General features: G+C 43.1%; 1 protein-coding gene across 1 annotated transcript in view; it reads right to left on the reverse strand.

Annotated features, from left to right (window-relative positions):
• MME (membrane metalloendopeptidase) overlaps window positions 1-17,056 on the reverse strand; it is a 71,890-nt gene that overhangs the window by 29,790 nt on the left and 25,044 nt on the right. The window contains exons 4-12 of the mRNA XM_082224707.1: window positions 15,229-15,390; window positions 12,509-12,592; window positions 9,985-10,080; window positions 9,761-9,879; window positions 8,403-8,468; window positions 5,946-6,080; window positions 3,974-4,075; window positions 1,417-1,553; window positions 1,217-1,310 (exon numbers count right to left, since the gene is read on the reverse strand). Of these exons, the coding sequence (XP_082080833.1) occupies window positions 1,217-1,310; window positions 1,417-1,553; window positions 3,974-4,075; window positions 5,946-6,080; window positions 8,403-8,468; window positions 9,761-9,879; window positions 9,985-10,080; window positions 12,509-12,592; window positions 15,229-15,390 (995 nt within the window). The remainder of the gene's footprint in view (window positions 1-1,216; window positions 1,311-1,416; window positions 1,554-3,973; window positions 4,076-5,945; window positions 6,081-8,402; window positions 8,469-9,760; window positions 9,880-9,984; window positions 10,081-12,508; window positions 12,593-15,228; window positions 15,391-17,056) is intronic.

Here is a 17,056-nt window from a genome sequence, read left to right on the forward strand (position 1 = left end):
TTTCAGAGACCATTTTAAAATCTGTTTTCTAAATATTGGCTCACCCGTATCAATTCTACATGCCTGTCCCAATGCAGTTTTTGTTGTGCTCAGATTTATATGTGCCAGAGCATAGATAGGGATGTGATGTTTTGTTTTGTTTTTTTTTTCCAAAAACATGCATTTACATGAGGACAGGTGCGGACAGGTGCTCCCTTCAGGTATTTGGGACCCAAGCCATTTAGGCTTTAAAGACAAATAGCTGCAGTGTACATTGGGCCCAAAAGGAAACAAGACAGCCAATGGTGTCATTTTATATTAGGTTTGATGTGCATAGACCTGGTTGCATTACCAGCAAGTGGTATGAATGCCAGCAATACACTTTATGAACACCTACAGCACCCTCATACTGAATCATCTAGCTTGGCATTGTCTACACTGACATTGGCTCTTCAGGGTCTTGAGCAGAGGCATTTCTGATATCCTTAAGTGAAGACCGCTTCTTAAAAAACCATCTTTAGATGCGGCCAATCTGGCCAACTATCGCCCAGTCTCAAATCTTCCATTCTTGGGCAAGGTGATTGAGCGAGCGGTTGCTGAACAACTCCAGGCACACCTGGAAGAAGTGGACCATTTGGATCCTTTCCAGTCAGGATTCAGGCCTTGTCATGGGACTGAAACTGCCTTGGTTGCACAGGTCGATGATCTCCTGTGAGCTAGGGACAAAGGTGAGAGCTGTTTCCTAGTTCTGCTGGATCTCTCAGTGGCTTTTGACACCATCGACCATAACATCCTTCTGGACTGTCTAGAGGGGCTGGGAGCTGGGGGCACTGTTATACAGTGGCTCCACTCCTTTTTCCTGGGCCATGTTCAGAAAGTGGTGGTGGAGGATAAGTATTCAGACCCCTGGGCTCTCACTTGTGGGGTGCCTCAAGGGTTCTGTCCTCTTCCCCATGTTTTTCAACATCTACCTTCAGTCACTGGGAGAGATCATCAGGGGGTTTGGGTTGGGTGTTCATCAGTATGTGAATGATACCCAGCTCTACCTCTCTTTCAAATCAGAACCAGTGAAGGCAGTGAAGGTCCTGTGTGAGTGTCTGGAGGCAGCTGGAGGATGCATGGCAGCTAACAGATTGAGGCTGAATCCTGACAAGACAGAAGTACTGTTTGTCTACCCATGGTTTAGACACTGCAAATCTTAAATGTTAAATATAAAACAAAATATGAATTTCTGCACCTTACGGAAATTATTCCTTGTGTCCCTGTAGTTACGACTTAGAGTGTTTACCATATCCATTATGTATCTCCAGCTCATGTAGTTCTGAATTTCTCTAAATGATAAAACAAGAAGTAGAATCTGGTGACTTTTCTTTTTAAACAGTGGAACGTATTAGCAATGTAAAAAGCAAAACTTTAAAATGTATCTTGCATACATACCTGGGAGAGTATTTATTAAGGATAGCTTTTAGCTTGTTGAGATAGTCTGGAGCATAAACAACCACATCTTCAGTTTCGCCAATATTAATTTGCACAGTTGACATGATATGGTTTATGAATGTTAACCAGTTGAATTGCTGGAAGAAAAATGAATGCACTTTAAGTAGGTTCAACTTATGACATGTGAATAAAAGCGTAAGAAAAACGCATTGGTGATCATTAACTCTTTTATGGTTTCTTGTGCTGAGTGACTTGTGTGCCTTGGGAAGATTTCAGGCTGCAATCCTCTACACTCATTTGGAAGTAAGTATCATTGAACACACTGAGACTTTTTTTCTAAGTAGACATGCATATGTCTGTTGTGTTCTGTATTCCTTAATGATATATTGGATTTACATCTTGCCAACCTCACCTAGGATGGCTCACAAGCAAAAATAACTTGCCACAACTATAATAGCAAGCTAATATTATATATTGGGGTGGGGTGGGGAATCTAGTGAAAATCAGAAGTATATTATATAAAAATTGAAATTTTGAAAAAGCAACCATTTTTTAAAAGGAAACAGTGCTGGCCAATTAAAACTGTCCTCATCATTTATGAAAAGTGCCATTTGCTTTTGCCTGTTGCCTTTTGGCTCTCCACAGCCAGACTGCTGCTGTAAACAAATTCCTCATACATAACAAGGGGGGGGGGAGCCCATTTGGTAGATAACAACAAACCTCTGTCGAGTAATGTGTCTTGGAAGCTCTTGACCAATAGGCAATAAACTAAGCTGAATTCATTTCAATTAAGGTTAATGAGCTGTAAAACAATCCTAAGTGCCCTTATGTTGTGATTACAATCTTGATAATCAAAGGGACTTGTTGGACATGATCCAACCATAGTTGATTTTCGCACCCTGATTCAAACCAATGATTTTTTTTAATCAACATTGGATGCAATTTTATATTTCTTTTTTTCTTTTAGGATTTGATATTTGAATTTGAGAACTGGAATTTGGCACAAAAAAATCATATTTGACTGTTAACATGTTTACAATTTCCCTGCCAAATGGTAAAAGAATGGATGAAATTTACTGAACGTTATTGAAAATATCATGTCCAATATTGACTACTACATGATAGCTGTGTATACTGCCAAATACAGACTGCTATTTAGCTATTAGATGCTAACTGTTGCTGATGTGGAATATTGATGTTTTTGAGGGATAGGAATTCATTTTAGTTCCAAACCTGATCTGATGAATCTGCTTAGCTTGCCACCCTCCCTCCCCCAAAGTCACTGTTGGTTTCCTGAATGGGGCCAGAATGGGATGGCAGCAAAGTTGGGGCCACACACTTGTATTGTAATATGTCCAAGACCCATGAAATATTAGTTTTGTTTTATATTTTCTCTATTTTTGATTAAATGTCCCCCACCCCTTGCATATAAACACATAACAAACCAAATGATTAATAGGTTGAAAGGCAAGTTCACCGACACAAAAGTCCCTTAATCAACTGACAGGCTTATAAATAGATCACAAAGGCCAAGGACCTCAGCCTTTGGACTTACAGATACTGCCACATTAATCATCTTTCCTTAATGCGTATTAGATAAACGGTAAAAGGTAAAGGTAAAGGGACCCCTGACCATTAGGTCCAGTCGTGGATGACTCTGGGGTTGTGGCGCTTGAGGGAGCCAGCGTACAGCTTCTGGGTCTTGTGGCCAGCATGACTAAGCTGCTTCTGGTGAACCAGAGCAGCGCACGGAAATGCTGTTTACCTTCCCGCCAGAGCGGTACTTATTTACCTACTTGCACTTTGACGTGATTTCGAACTGCTAGGTTGGCAGGAGCAGGGACCGAGCAATGGAAGCTCACCCCATCGCGGGTATTCAAACTGCTGACCTACAACCACAAGCCCTAGGCTCTGTGGTTTAAAAATATAAATATATGCTAGACTTCAACCATTTTTGATACCTACCAGTAAACTTTGTCTAGCTGTCAACTACATGAAACACTTGATATATTTTCTGTGGATCCTGATCTACCCAGCAAAATATACATGGCGAAAGAGCCTCATTAATTAGCATAGTTCCAAGGCTTCAGCCATTCTTAATCTGGCTTGATGCTTGTATGTTTTAGATCCCATAAGTTCCAGTAAAAACAAAAAACCTGCTCCCACTTTCCAGAGATATGATGCTGTGGCAAGGTAGGGGCTGCATGAGTGCGCCATTGAAATCACTGGACTGGCTCTGCTCAGGCTTAACCTCAGCGCCACTTCATTTCTAGTAAGCAGCAGCCATGTTGCAGCTGGGAAACCAGCAATGAAGCCCTGCCTTGCTGGACAAACCACTTTTGACTATTTAGCGTGATCATCAATTGTTTCAAAGGGCACCACATGCACACCACTGGATCAGGACCTTTGTTGTCTTTTTTCTTGCTTTCACGGCAGAATACAACAGGCTGACAAATTTAGGTCATCATTTTCAGTTCAAAAGATGAGTTCATGTCACACCACTGTATTGATTATAGCCAGTCACTGAAGGTGAAAAAACCTGTTATTGATCTTTTACCTGGTTATTAACTTCAAAAGTGAAGTTCTTCTGGACATTGGCGAGTGTCATTTTATTGTACAGCAGGAGAGGGTCGTTTCTGTCATCAGCTTTGGTTGTAGCCTAGAAAAACAAATTAGCAGGAGACAGAGGAGATTCTTTGAGGATGCAGCAGCAAAAACAGAGACACAGAGAAGCATCAAACAAATAGGCACCAAGATCTCTAAAGTCATATAACTGAAGGTGCTTAAGCTGTCTTGTTAAAATATGGCAGAAATCAGAAATCACATAGCTAGCTAGTTCTATCAGTCAAATGATGTTGTTGAAAAATCCTGAAAAGTTATCTGCCTCTTTGCCCCTTGATCTGTTTAACTAGGCTCTCAGTTGTAAGCTACATCCCTGAGAACATAGGAGGATGCTGTCTCCAGGAGCCCAGAGAGACAATCGCAGCAAGGAAATTATCTTCTCCCCCACTTAGCCACCTGTTCTGCCCTCCCATCCCATGTGGTAGCTGTGAGCATCTTCAGTCTACTAAAGCAAATATACAATTCTCCTCCTCCTCCTCCTTCTTCTTATCATAGAGTTGGAAGAGACCACAAGGGCCATCGAGTCCAACCCCCTGCCAAGCAGGAAACACCATCAGAGCACTCCTGACATATGGTTGTCAAGCCTCTGCTTAAAGACCTCCAAAGTAGGAGACTCCACCACACTCCTTGGCAGCAAATTCCACTGTCGAACAGCTCTTACTGCCAGGAAGTTCTTCCTAATGCTTAGGTGGAATCTTCTTTCTTGTAGTTTGGATCCATTGCTCCATGTCCGCTTCTCTGGAGCAGCAGAAAACAACCTTTCTCCCTCCTAGGGATACTAGTTAACTTGTAGTATGTGTGATCTAGGTCACTCTCTTTCTGCTTACTAGACAGCAATGCAATTCCCACTTCTTCTGAGTGGGAATGTTCAGGGAGGCAGGGGAGGATATATTGTTTAATTATATCCTTCCCAACTTGTGTTAACAAGTTCTACAATTTAGCAGAGTAACACCCTCCTTTTTTAAAACTTGCACAGCAGATAATGTTTTGCCAGGCTTGCTTAAGTTTCCTGGTAATTCCACTTTATTCCCTCCTAAAAGGAATAGACACAACACAGTCTTATATAAAAGTATAAAAGAGTTTACTCACACGTTCTGTACTCAGATGGATCCCAGAAGTCAGACTTAAGTTACAAAATATATACACCTGGAATCTATCCCATAGGGAGATAGTTCCTTTGTCCTCTCTTGGCCGGAAGCATCTCAGGCTGATGCTTCTTTGATTAAAGTAAAATGGAGAAGAGAGAGATGTGGTGGCCAGTCCTGTGCTTTTGTTACCTGCACAGGTGAGGTCACGCCCATCTCTGGTCACATGTCGAGGAAGTTTGTCCCAGCACAGGAGGAAACAGGAAGTTTATCTACTGGCTGGACAAACATCCCTCTTCATGTCTAAACATGTCCACTCTAGGAATGTTGTATTTGACTATTCTGTGTTTCACACCCCACACAGAGGTGTCATCAAGGCATGACTTTGGGACAGAAGTCAAAATGCCCGTGCAACAGGATCATCAGGGTTGGGTTTTCAGTATGAAATGAGTGAACCAATACATGTTATCATCTAAAGAAGGAGCCACCCCACCCCACATAAGACCATTAGATCCATAATGTGCACCACTGATTGTATCAGTTTGTAGAAGGAGAAGGAAAAGGGCTGAATCTAATTGTGTCCTTCCATTAAAGAAGGGCTTTTCATCAGCTCCACTAGCAAAAAAGGTGGGGAGGGTATTTTGACCAATCTCACCTTCTTGAAAATCAGTTCCAGTGGGTTGGGTGACCCTCCAAGAACAGCTTAAGATCCCCACACTAAACATTTTGTGTGCGTGAAAACAGTTAATTGTGCATGAAAACAGTTAATTGTGTGTATGAAAACAGTTAATTGTGTGCATGAAAACAGAAGAGCTTATTTACATTTGCAATCTCCTTCTCCAGATCCATAACTTTGTTCATTTCTGTGGAAATTTGGTTCTCGTCGATCGCAAGACCTCTTTCCTGGCGGATCAGCTTTGCTACGGAAATCATGAACTCAACATAGGCTGAACATGCCTGTGAAGGGGAAGAGGAGGTTGGGAGGAAGGGAGAAAGAAAAAGAAAAACACTTTTGCAAATGCATGTTGGATGTTATGCAGAACAGGCAAGTTGATACTTGTGGAATGTAGGCACTGTCTTTTTCTTGCAGCTTAGGGCAGAAATAAACTTGGCATCAGGCTGCCCCCCAAACCAGCATGCCTGTATTGGATTCTCCACATTTCCCATGAATTGTGTTGAATTCCATGATATGGTTTCCCCTCCCTTTGTCTGCAATAGTGGCAGCTGTTGTGCAAAAAACAAAACAAAACACCCCACCACATTTTTTTCTCTCCAGTCCCAATACTCTCCAACTTTTTAAAAAGTGCTCTGCAAAATACGAAAAACAAGCATAAAAAATAACAATCTATCCAACCTAGCTCAGTGCAGATCAAGTTACAAGAAAGGAGATTCCGACTAAACATTTGGAAAAAGCTTTCCGATAGTAAGAGCTGTTCAGCAGTGGAACAGACTCCCACAAGAGGTGGTGGACTCTCCTTCCTTGGAGGTTTTTAAGCAGCAGTTGGGTGGCCAACTCTCATGGATGCTTTAGCTGAGATTTCCGCATTGCATGGTGTTGGACTAGATGACTCTTGCGGTTCATTCCAACTCTAAGGTTCTGCAATTCTATCATTAAAAGACAAGTACGAGACTAAAGGCGCAAGAACACAACGTGCCCAAATTAACCACCAGGAGTTTACATTCATTTAATTAAATAGGATAGGGAAAGGCACAATCTGGTGATGTCCCTTTTGTGGGTAAGTGAACTTACATACGATGGGGAGGAGAGAATGTGCGCTAGGGATGCTGCTGTCTGCACAAGTCCTGCATTGAGGACTGAACTAGATGTGATGCTAATCATGACATTTGTTCTTAAGTGCAGGATTTTTCTTGCAAAAATAGTCAATGAAAGGGGGCTCAATATGGATCAGGATCCTGGCCTAAGGGACTTTAGCCATTTGTCCCCTACTGTGATCCTGAGCTGAATCAGGCCTCTTGTGTATTCAATTTTCAGGAGAGAAAAAACTCCCATCTGAGTGAATGGGAAGTCCAACTTCCCATGGCAGGATTAACATGACATCTGGTTTGACTCTCAGTGTGCTGTGCCATTCTACTTTATTTTACTCTTTCCCTGAACAATAATTTCTTTTACATGCACCCTTTTTTCTTTGCCCTTGTGCATTATCTTTTTAAACAGTCACAGCTTTGTTAAATTACTATTATTGAAAAGGAAAATGAATAGTTAGCTCAGGGTGTGGGTGGGAGGGCCTCACAACAATCCATGTCAAAATAATGTTAACAATAATAACAAACCCAACTGGCAAATGGTTATATGTCTCTAATTAAGACCAATCACAATGCTGTACCAGTCCTTCCTTATGAGCATAATTACATATTTCCTAATGTGTACTTAAAACCTACTGCATAAATTGCAGATTTCCTAAGCACCTTACTTAATTAGAGTTTCTGAAACTGTGGTTTCTAGACTGCGGCATCAAGCGGATGAGCTGATACCATATACTCATTACAGGAACAATGATTCCTGTGTAGTCAAATAACCAGTGTATCTTCTTCAGGTATCTGTAGGAAGTTCTGTGATCGGAGCCGGCCCTACCATGAGGCAGAATGATGGGATGGGAGGTGCTGTCCCATCACCAGTGCTGAAGTACAACTGAACTGTGGGTCCAGTTGGATTCCACGTGTGAAATTAAAGGGTGCTATCTTGCCCTTGGACTCAAGCAGCAGAATGACTTGGGCTAGCAGTGCCTGTGATGGATGTTCTGCTTCTTATCAAAGATTCTACTCCCAAAGTGAGCATAGGAAGCTGCCTTCTGTTGAGTCAGACCAATGGCCAATCTAGCTCAGCATTATCTACACTGACTAGCAGAACAGAGGCAGATTTAGGTCAACACAACCAATTCCACCACACTTGGTGCTGGCTCATATGCAGGCTCATTTCTCATCTATATGCAGGGCAGGTTCCTGTACAATGGGGCCCATGTGAATGAGGCCAGCAGTGTTGCCTTGAATTTCCTGTGCCAGGCATCAAAAGGGCATAACTTGATGTGACAATATGAACGTAAAGAATTTCAAGATGTGATGGGACAATTTCATTTTAAATACAGAAGGAATTAAGATATAAAGAAACTAGGACATCAGAAAGGTGGTGAAGACCGCCTTTCTGATATCCACTACAGGCATATTAGCCTCAGTGAGGCTTCGGAATTAGTTAGGAAGCGAGCAGTTTTTGGAGCCTCTCTTTTCAAGAGAGAGCTGTAGGAGATCCTTGTCCCAGCGTACCTCTTTGTATACTCCAGCGCATTCATAGTAATCGCGGGAAGGGAGTCCAAGTCCAGGCTGATCGATCTATAAAACCAATTGTAAAATATGTTCACAGGCTTCAGAAAGAATGGCAATCCACGGGCAGATAAATGTTTGGGGACCACGGCACTACCTCTCCCACAGAGATGGCTTCTGGGAAGGACTGGTGTCACAAACCTATCGTCCCCTCAACTATATTGCTGTGCTTACTGGGAGGGGTAGGGATGAGCTGTTGGGGAGGTGCATGTGCAAGGGCAGAGTCAATCTGGTGCAAGCATAGCACCAGCCCTGCGCTGACCTCCTTGCGCCTTGACTGTCTCCTGCCAAGTAAGCAATGTGATGCAGCTGATGGGAGGCCGGATGTGAGGTGATGCCCTTCCTCTCGGGACCACCTTGGGCTATGTTTTGAGACATCATCAATGATAGGAGACAGCATCATGTAGGGTCCCAAGACATGGATCCCAAGTCTTCACAGAGCTGCGATTGTCAGCCCCAAGCTGTGTGCTTCCATGGCACACTCTTTTGTGGACTACCTCTGGGAGTGGGGAAGAAGGCAATATAGAACCTAAGTCTGAGATGGGGAGCCTGTGGCACTCCAGATGTTGTTGAACTACAGACACCATCTCTAACCATTGGCCATGCTGGCTGGGGTTGGGTTGATGGAGTCCAGCCGCACATGGTGGACCACACGTTCCATATCCCTGTCCTAAGACATGGGGAAAAGGAAATGCAGAGGAGGTGACATTGACCCACACACCTTTCTAGTATTTATATGCCCCCCACAACAAAAACATTGAAGGCAACACACATTCTGTTCACCTAAAAGTCAACTCTCACAGGGTAAGAATATTGGTGTTGCTGTTAAAGAATTTGAACAGCATTCTCAGAGAAGATCATGTCATCTTGACTTAGCCTGACTAAGTTTATTCCGTACATTGCAGGGAAAATGGGAGTCTGACATTACGTGAAACCTGAAATGAAATGATTGATTGTAACAGGTTTCCCTTAATAATAAAATATGGCTAAACAAGAAAAATGAACAAAAATACTAAGGGTAGCTAACACAGTGCACTCCACAGTGGACTACAACTTCCGTCATATCTGATCACAGGCCACACTGGCTGGGGCTGATGGGAGCTGGAGTCAACATCTAGAGAGCAAGATGTTGGCTATGCCTATGTGCTCACAGAGCATGAGCTAGTTGTATATATGCATGGCACTCCTTCAGTGACTGCCACACAACTGTCTGTAGGAGAAAGATAAATGGCCACTGCTGAACTCACACCTCCTTGTGGTTGTGTGAAGCTGCAAGGCCTTTCGAAGTGTGATCAACTCACATGGATTACATGTTGCGTGGAGTTTTTATCATCTGTACCAACAAACAGGCTAATGATGACCTTCTTTCCATACTTAGAGTTTAATTCTGCAATAGACTTCTCTGCGTTCCATGAGGCACCTAAAACAGCAAAAACATGCTCACACTCAGCATTTTGACACATGCAACCCTACCCCTCATGAATATACAGTATTTGAAAATGGAGCTGGAGAAGAACAGTCCTACCGTAATCAGCGTCCCAGGAGTCTGATGCCACAGGCCAATCAGAAAAAGTTGGCAAGATGTCAATGAGTGGTTTGCCTCCTCTGCTATCAATAGCGGCTTGTGGGTGGAGGGAAAAACTTCCATGAGTTACTTGTCTCAAAAGCACATGACACTGACATATGGAAATAAGCCTAAATACACACACACACACACACACACACACACGTTTCTTCTGCAGAGGCCTTCTATCCCCTAGCAAAATTTATTTGAGACCAAAGTTCTTGGGGCTGGGGTGAGGAAATTGGTAAGCAAAAAGGGAAATGATATCTAGCAGATAAAATATGACAGAATATATGGCGTTTTTTAGCCCTTCCTTTCAATTGTATCCATTCTAAACCCATTTAAGACTTAAGTCTTACGTTAATTTCCATATGAATTTATCCCCTACTGTTTCCTCTCCTCTCATCCTGGATGGATATATCTGCTAAGTTGTTGCGGTTCCTTCTTTTCTATTGTGGCTTGTTTCCGTGTGTTTTGAGTGGATTTCTACAATAATGCATTTTCAGGTGTTGGCAGGACCCTCCTAAAAGATCCTGCTAGCTACTTGCATGGGAAATCCACCAACTAAGGCTGTGTACACACTATACCTTTAAAGCATAGTGAAAGCACACACTTTCCTGCATAGAATTATGGGTACTGTAGTTTACCCATCTCAGAGTTACAATTCCCAGCATTCCTTAACAAACTACAGTGCCCAGAGTTCTTTGAGGGGGAAAATATTTGCAGGGAAATTAGACAAAGTTGGCTATTTAGTGAGCATTCATCCTGGTTTGTTTGCATGGAGGTTAGATGGCATTGCATCAAAGCAAGCTGTATTCCACACTTTCCTATCAGTTTCCTTTATCTCAGTAAGTTTCACCTGTGGGGAAAGTGGGTTTGCTGTGCAAGAGCTTCAAATGTGCAACCAGAATTTGCTGGTATGTGATTGAAAGCCACCACAAAACGGGTGAGATGCCAGAATCTGAAAGAGCTATTTTAAAATTTTCTATTGGCCTTTACAAATACCCCCTAAATATTGCTAGGATATATTGAAATTTGTAATCAGAATATTTACATATCATAATATTCTATAGGAATAGTTTTTAAAAGGTTTTTTTTTTTGCTTTTTTGAATAATAAAATATGTTGAAATTAAAGTATATAAATAAATATGTTGAAATTAAAGTATATAAATAAATAAAATAAAGAAGCATGGAGAGAATAAGATAAACCAATCCCTTTGTTAATATTAGTTTAAAACAGATTCTACTGTACTGCACTGATCATATTGTACGGCAAAACCCAGGGACCATCAACAGCCATAGGACTGCTGGGACACCTCTACTTTCATCAGCTCCTGAAGCCAGTCTGATCATACTTTGCACCACTTGTTCCTGTTAATATTTTAAATTCTAGAGTGCCTTAGGTGCCTTGGCAGAAAGGCGGTGTATAAATGCAACTAATAATAATAGTAGTAGTAGTAATAATAATAATAATAATAATATTGGCTGGGTTGCCCAAGCCATTCTGGGTGGCTTCCAAGACATAAAAACATAATAAAACATCAAGCATTAATAGTAACAATCTGATCCAATATAAAAGTTGCAATAACTTTAAAATAAACAGCTTATATCAAACAAAGCAACATTCAACAATTTATCAGAATCCAATAGTAAGCAGTAAAATTAAACACCAGCGAATAATAATTAATCAGTTCAACCACAATAAAGAACTACCAATCTATAATCATTAAAAGTGACAGCAAGTCACAATGCATAAAATACCGCAAAGCATACAAAACCATGTAAAAGGATCAAACTGAGAAACAAAGAAGCACAACTTATAAAACTTTTTTAAAAATATCCCAGAACTCCTCTCTTCACAGCAGCAGCTGTTGTTCTCAAAGTCATAGTCTGGGGCAAGGCAGGTGAAGAAGCTGTTGCCTCATGTGGAACAGAAAGTCTGTCTCCCCTCACAGTTCATACATGTCTTTATATTAACCCTACCAGGGTGCCACAGAGCCAAATGGAATATTTTTTGCTTCAGAGTGGTGTTATCTGGGAGCTGCAAGAACACAGAACAGAGCTCCATACTCTCCAACATTTCTTCGATGGAAAGAGGGATGTCCTATTCCATCATAATAATTTTATTATTTACACCCCAGCCACTCTGAGCGGCTTCCAACATATATAAAAACATAACAAAACACTATCTAAAAACTTTGCTTTGCAGGACTGCCTTCAGACATCTTCTAAAGGTTGTATATTTACTTATCTCCTTGGCTCGGGGGTCGGATAACTCCATACCCTCCAACATTTCTCTGATGAAAACAGGGACATCCTACCATACCCTCCAACACTTCTCCGGTGAAAATAGGGGGCACCCTAAGGAAAAGCGGGACATTCTGGGATCAAATCAGAAACTGTAAATCTGGGACCGTCCCTGGGAAACAGGGACACTTGAACGGCCTGTGTCTCTCCCATGCGGCAATTTGCAAAGGAACTTACTTTCGTTTACACAAGACCTGTAGAGTGTTTTTGCTTTCTTGACAGCTTCTATATCATCATCACTCTTTGCCTTGTCGAGGACGTCTGAAAAGAAGGGGGAATCAAATGTCGTAAATTAGAATTGGAGAACACTCAGGACCAGAGGCCAAATGAAGCCTCCCCAGGTGTCTCCATGTGTCCTCATGACTGCCCTCCCTCCTCTGCCACACCTCTCCCAAGCTATACTCCTCAACTGCCTTGCTCTGCACCCTCCTAGGGTGTCTTTGCCTGGTTGAAATGTATCTTGGAATCTGGACCATGCATCATGTTTTGCTGGGGCAGAGGATAAAGTGGGGTGTGCACAGAAACTATCCTACGGCCCAAGGCCAAATTCCCATGTGTTGTTCTGATCACTTTTGTCTCTAGCTCTGCTCACTGCTAGCATGTCGCCCCTGGGAGGCTGCCGAGAAGACAATGTGGCCCTTGGGCTTCAAAAGGTTCCCTGCTCCTGATATACAGTGGTGCCTCGCAAGACGAAATTAATTCGTTCCGCAAGTCTCTTCGTCTTGTGGTTTTTTCGTCTTGCGATGCACGGTTTCCCATAGGAATGCATTGAAAATCAATTAATGCGTTCCTAGGGAAACTGCCTTCAGACCAGGTCCGGGGACAGTCTGTCCCCGGACCTCTTCTGAAGGCTGGGGGGGGGGGACAAGGGCTTTTCTTCCCACCCCCAGCATTTTAAAAAACCCCGGGACAGCGGAGGACTTCTCCGCTGTCCGGGCGATCTTAAAATGCTGGCGGGCGGCATTTTAAAATCGCCCCGGGACAGCGGAGGACTTCTCCGCTGTCCGGGGCAATTTAAAAGCCCCTGGGAAGGCAGGCAGGGAGGACAAAGACTTTCGCCCCACGCCCGCCTTCAGAGGGTGTTCCCTCCCCCCCCCCCGCCCGGCTTCGGAGCACCGGGAGAAACGATCTCCCCGCAGCCCCTTGCTTCAAAAGAGGTCCGGGGGCAGCGGGAAGCTCTTCCCGCTGTCCCGGGACCTCTTTTGAAGCAAGGGGCAGTGGGGAGAAGCGATCTCCCCACAGCCCCTTGCTTCAAAAGAGAAGACCCGCTGTCCCTGGGGCAAGCTTCGTTTTGCGAAGCAAGCCCATAGGGAAATTTGTCTTGCGAGGCAACTCGAAAACGAAAAAACCTTTCGTTTTGCGAGTTTTTCGTCTCGCGAGGCGTTCGTCTTGCGGGGTACCACTGTAATGTAATTTAAATTGTTCCTGTTATGTACTGAGTTGAATAGGATCCAAAATGCAGCAGTCTGATTGGTCCTAGAACAATAGGATCCAGAATGCAGCAGTCTGATTGGTCCGCAGGAGCCACCCAATCCAGCTCCAGGTGGAAATGAATCTGCAACCTGATTGGCCTACAAGAGAATCCCGGAATTAGCCAATCACGTGGCCCATTGTGTAAATAATGTATATAAAGCAGACGTTTTGGGGAAACTTCCATTCCTTGCTACTATGAGCTGAATAAAGAGCATGAAATCCACACTTGACTCCGATTATATTTCATTTCCGTTCTGCAGGCATCGGTTCACACTGCACCTTCAGTAACAATAACAGACAACTTCGACCAAAGAGCGCAATTTGAAGCCTCTTAAGTTTGCAAATGTTCTAAGGTCCACTTCGCATTCTTATCTAGCCTCTCTTCTCAGCCTCACTGGATGTCACAGCTATAAGTAACACGGACAGTGTTCCTAGAACTATTTTATCTAATTTGGAATGCAGGCTGCTCTTCCTTTTTTTAAAAAAAAATTATGCATGAAACCAGATGCGCCTATAAAACATTTACAAACACCGCCAGTGCGCTACAAGGTCAAATTACACTACGTAACATACAAAGTAACTTGCTAGAGTCTCCTTCTTGTGCTCTCTTCTTCTCTGCAACAGTCGTTTTGGTCTTTAGCGGCTTCTTTCAACATATGCAACTAACTAGGAACGTGCTGCCAGTTTCAGAAACTGTATATAATGGAAGCTTCCTTCCTACAAATCCTAGAGATTTTTCCCTTTATTGATTACATTGCATGCATGTTCAGTATTATGAACAAGACTTTTAATAGGAGGTACTGGAGGTGAGTTTATGGAACTAGGCAGGTGGTGGCCTGGAAAAAAATGGGAAAGCACTGTTCAAAGAGATGTTTGAGACGCAAACCAATACAGTGTTTGCTTCCAAGCCAGAATTTACTTTCCTCCTTTTTTATGTTTTGAAAAGATACATATCTTGATAGAGTTGTCATATGCTTATGTTTAGAAAATGCCTAAATGGAGGATATAAGGTGGGCCAACATTTGCTGCCAGTAAATTTAGCATCGTTCCCGGCTGAGTTGGCCTGAAAAAAACCCACCTACTTCTCACACCTAGGACAGCTGCCCACTCTTTCAGGGTCACAAGGACAGTGGATTCAGCTGTTCAAAGAGTCAGAATGCAATGCTGTGCTCTTCCTTCAGACTAGGGCCGAAATTCACCCAAGTCTGAAACGGTCTCTGTTTGCTTTTGCCAGACACAAGAGAACAATTCCTAAGCTTGTGTCCACACAACAGGAAAACAGAGTAGGGTGATTTTAGGCAGCCTGGAGTATGGAAGAACTTCTATAAAGCGCATGACCTCCTGACACAAAGTTGGAGGAGTGGAAAAGAAGAGAAGACCGAATGGTTCCAAATGTTTCGTTCACAAATTTATATCCCACTGACCTTTCAAAACAACTTCGAGTTCATCTCTCAAAATGTCAAAATTACTATAACGGGAACTCGTCTCTGGAATGATGTTCTTCTTTAACCATCCTCCACAGGCATACTGGTAAAAGTCTTTGCAAGGCTCAGAAGTAGCATCCATGTTGTTGATGATTCGGGCAGCTGACACAAGAAACAGACACCAAGGAAAAATTAAAATGAGGGGTTTTATGGAAGAAAAACAAGACAACGTTTGAATTACTAATACAAAAGGGATGAAATGTAGTTGCATTTTTGTAAAATTTTCTATAGATTTTGGTAGCCTTGCAACTACACGCTTTGTTGAGAATTAGTGGAGCATACTTCCAAGCAGAGATTGATTCATTGGTTTGTACCTACACTGGGGAATAGCTTTCATGATGAACACAATGAACCTACTCAGTTACAGAGTTACAAAATTTCTTCCATTCTACCCTGAGAAAAAGATTGTGAACAGAGAGGGGAACTTTACAGTTGAATGATGTGATTCAGAACTTGGGTCACTTTAAAAGATGACAAGTAGTGGAACCAGATTTGGCTAATGCCCACATCACAAACCAAACCAGGTCAATTCAGATGGATCTGGCTGAATCAGGTTGAGACAGCCCCTGGTTGCCCCTGGTTGGGTCAGCTCACTCAGAGCAATTTGGAAGTGTCAAGAGATTGGGGTGGGGGTGGGAGAGAAAGAGAGGCAGGTGGCAGGCTTTGCAAAAAGCTGAATGGGGCTGTTTGCAATAAAGCTTTCAATAGCCCTGCCCTGCCGCTGTGGGTTAAACCATAGAGCCGAGGACTTGCCAATCAGAAGGTTGATGGTTTGAATCCCCGCGACGGGGTGACCTCCCGTTGTTCAGTCCCTGCTCCTGCCAACCTAGCAGTTCGAAAGCATGTCAATGTGCAAGTAGAGAAATAGGTACCGCTCCAGCGGGAAGGTAAACGGCGTTTCCATGCGCTGCTCTGGTTCACCAGAAGAGGCTTAATTATGCTAGCCACATGACCAGGAAGCTGTACGCCGGCTCCCTCGGCCAATAAAGCGAGATGAGCGCCTCAACCCCAGAGTCAGTCACAACTGGACCTAATGGTCAGGGGTCCCTTTACTTTAGCCCTGCCCTGCACTTTGCCTCTATGTGCCTGTTTCCAGAGGGGAACACACACACAAACAGCCAAACTGCCCTGGATAACTCCAACCTGATCGGCAGTGATCTGGGACTGCGTCAATGCAATCCAGCTAGAACTGAAATTTGCTTAAATCATCCCAGTTCTGTTTGGGATCAGGAATTTGACTGGCTCCTACCTTTCAGGTGTATAACACATGAAGTGGGTTTGTAAGACAGGATTTTGGTGAGCCAAGTACTTCAAAGTTACTTTGAAGCAGCAGGCAGAACACTCCGCACACTGCATGGTTAAAGTTCAGAGCAGGGAATACGGTCTTTCAAATGAAGCTATGATGATAGTATATCTTCAAACGAAAGATGGAGAACCTGCAGCCCTCCAAATGCTGCTGCACCACAGTTCCCATCATCCATGACTATTGACCATGCTGGCTGCAGCTGATGGGAGTTGTAGTCCAACAACATCTGGATGGCAGCAAGTTCCCCATCCCTGTTTTAAATTTTTGGAGTTCACTGAGAGCTCTAAATAAGAATAGGTTAGTCATCTGGCAGTTGAGGAGAGATTGCCAAAGTGAGGGCTCTTCCAGACAATCTGCTCATTCATTCCTTCATTCATCCTGATTTGATTGCACAAAGCTTAGAGTTTGATCTATAGCAGACAAACATTCTGATTTGCTTATATTACAATGATGGTTCATCCT

The sequence above is a fragment of the Podarcis vaucheri genome (genome assembly GCF_965113315.1).
Source record: "Podarcis vaucheri genome assembly, chromosome: 5".
Classification (NCBI taxonomy): domain Eukaryota; kingdom Metazoa; phylum Chordata; class Lepidosauria; order Squamata; family Lacertidae; genus Podarcis; species Podarcis vaucheri.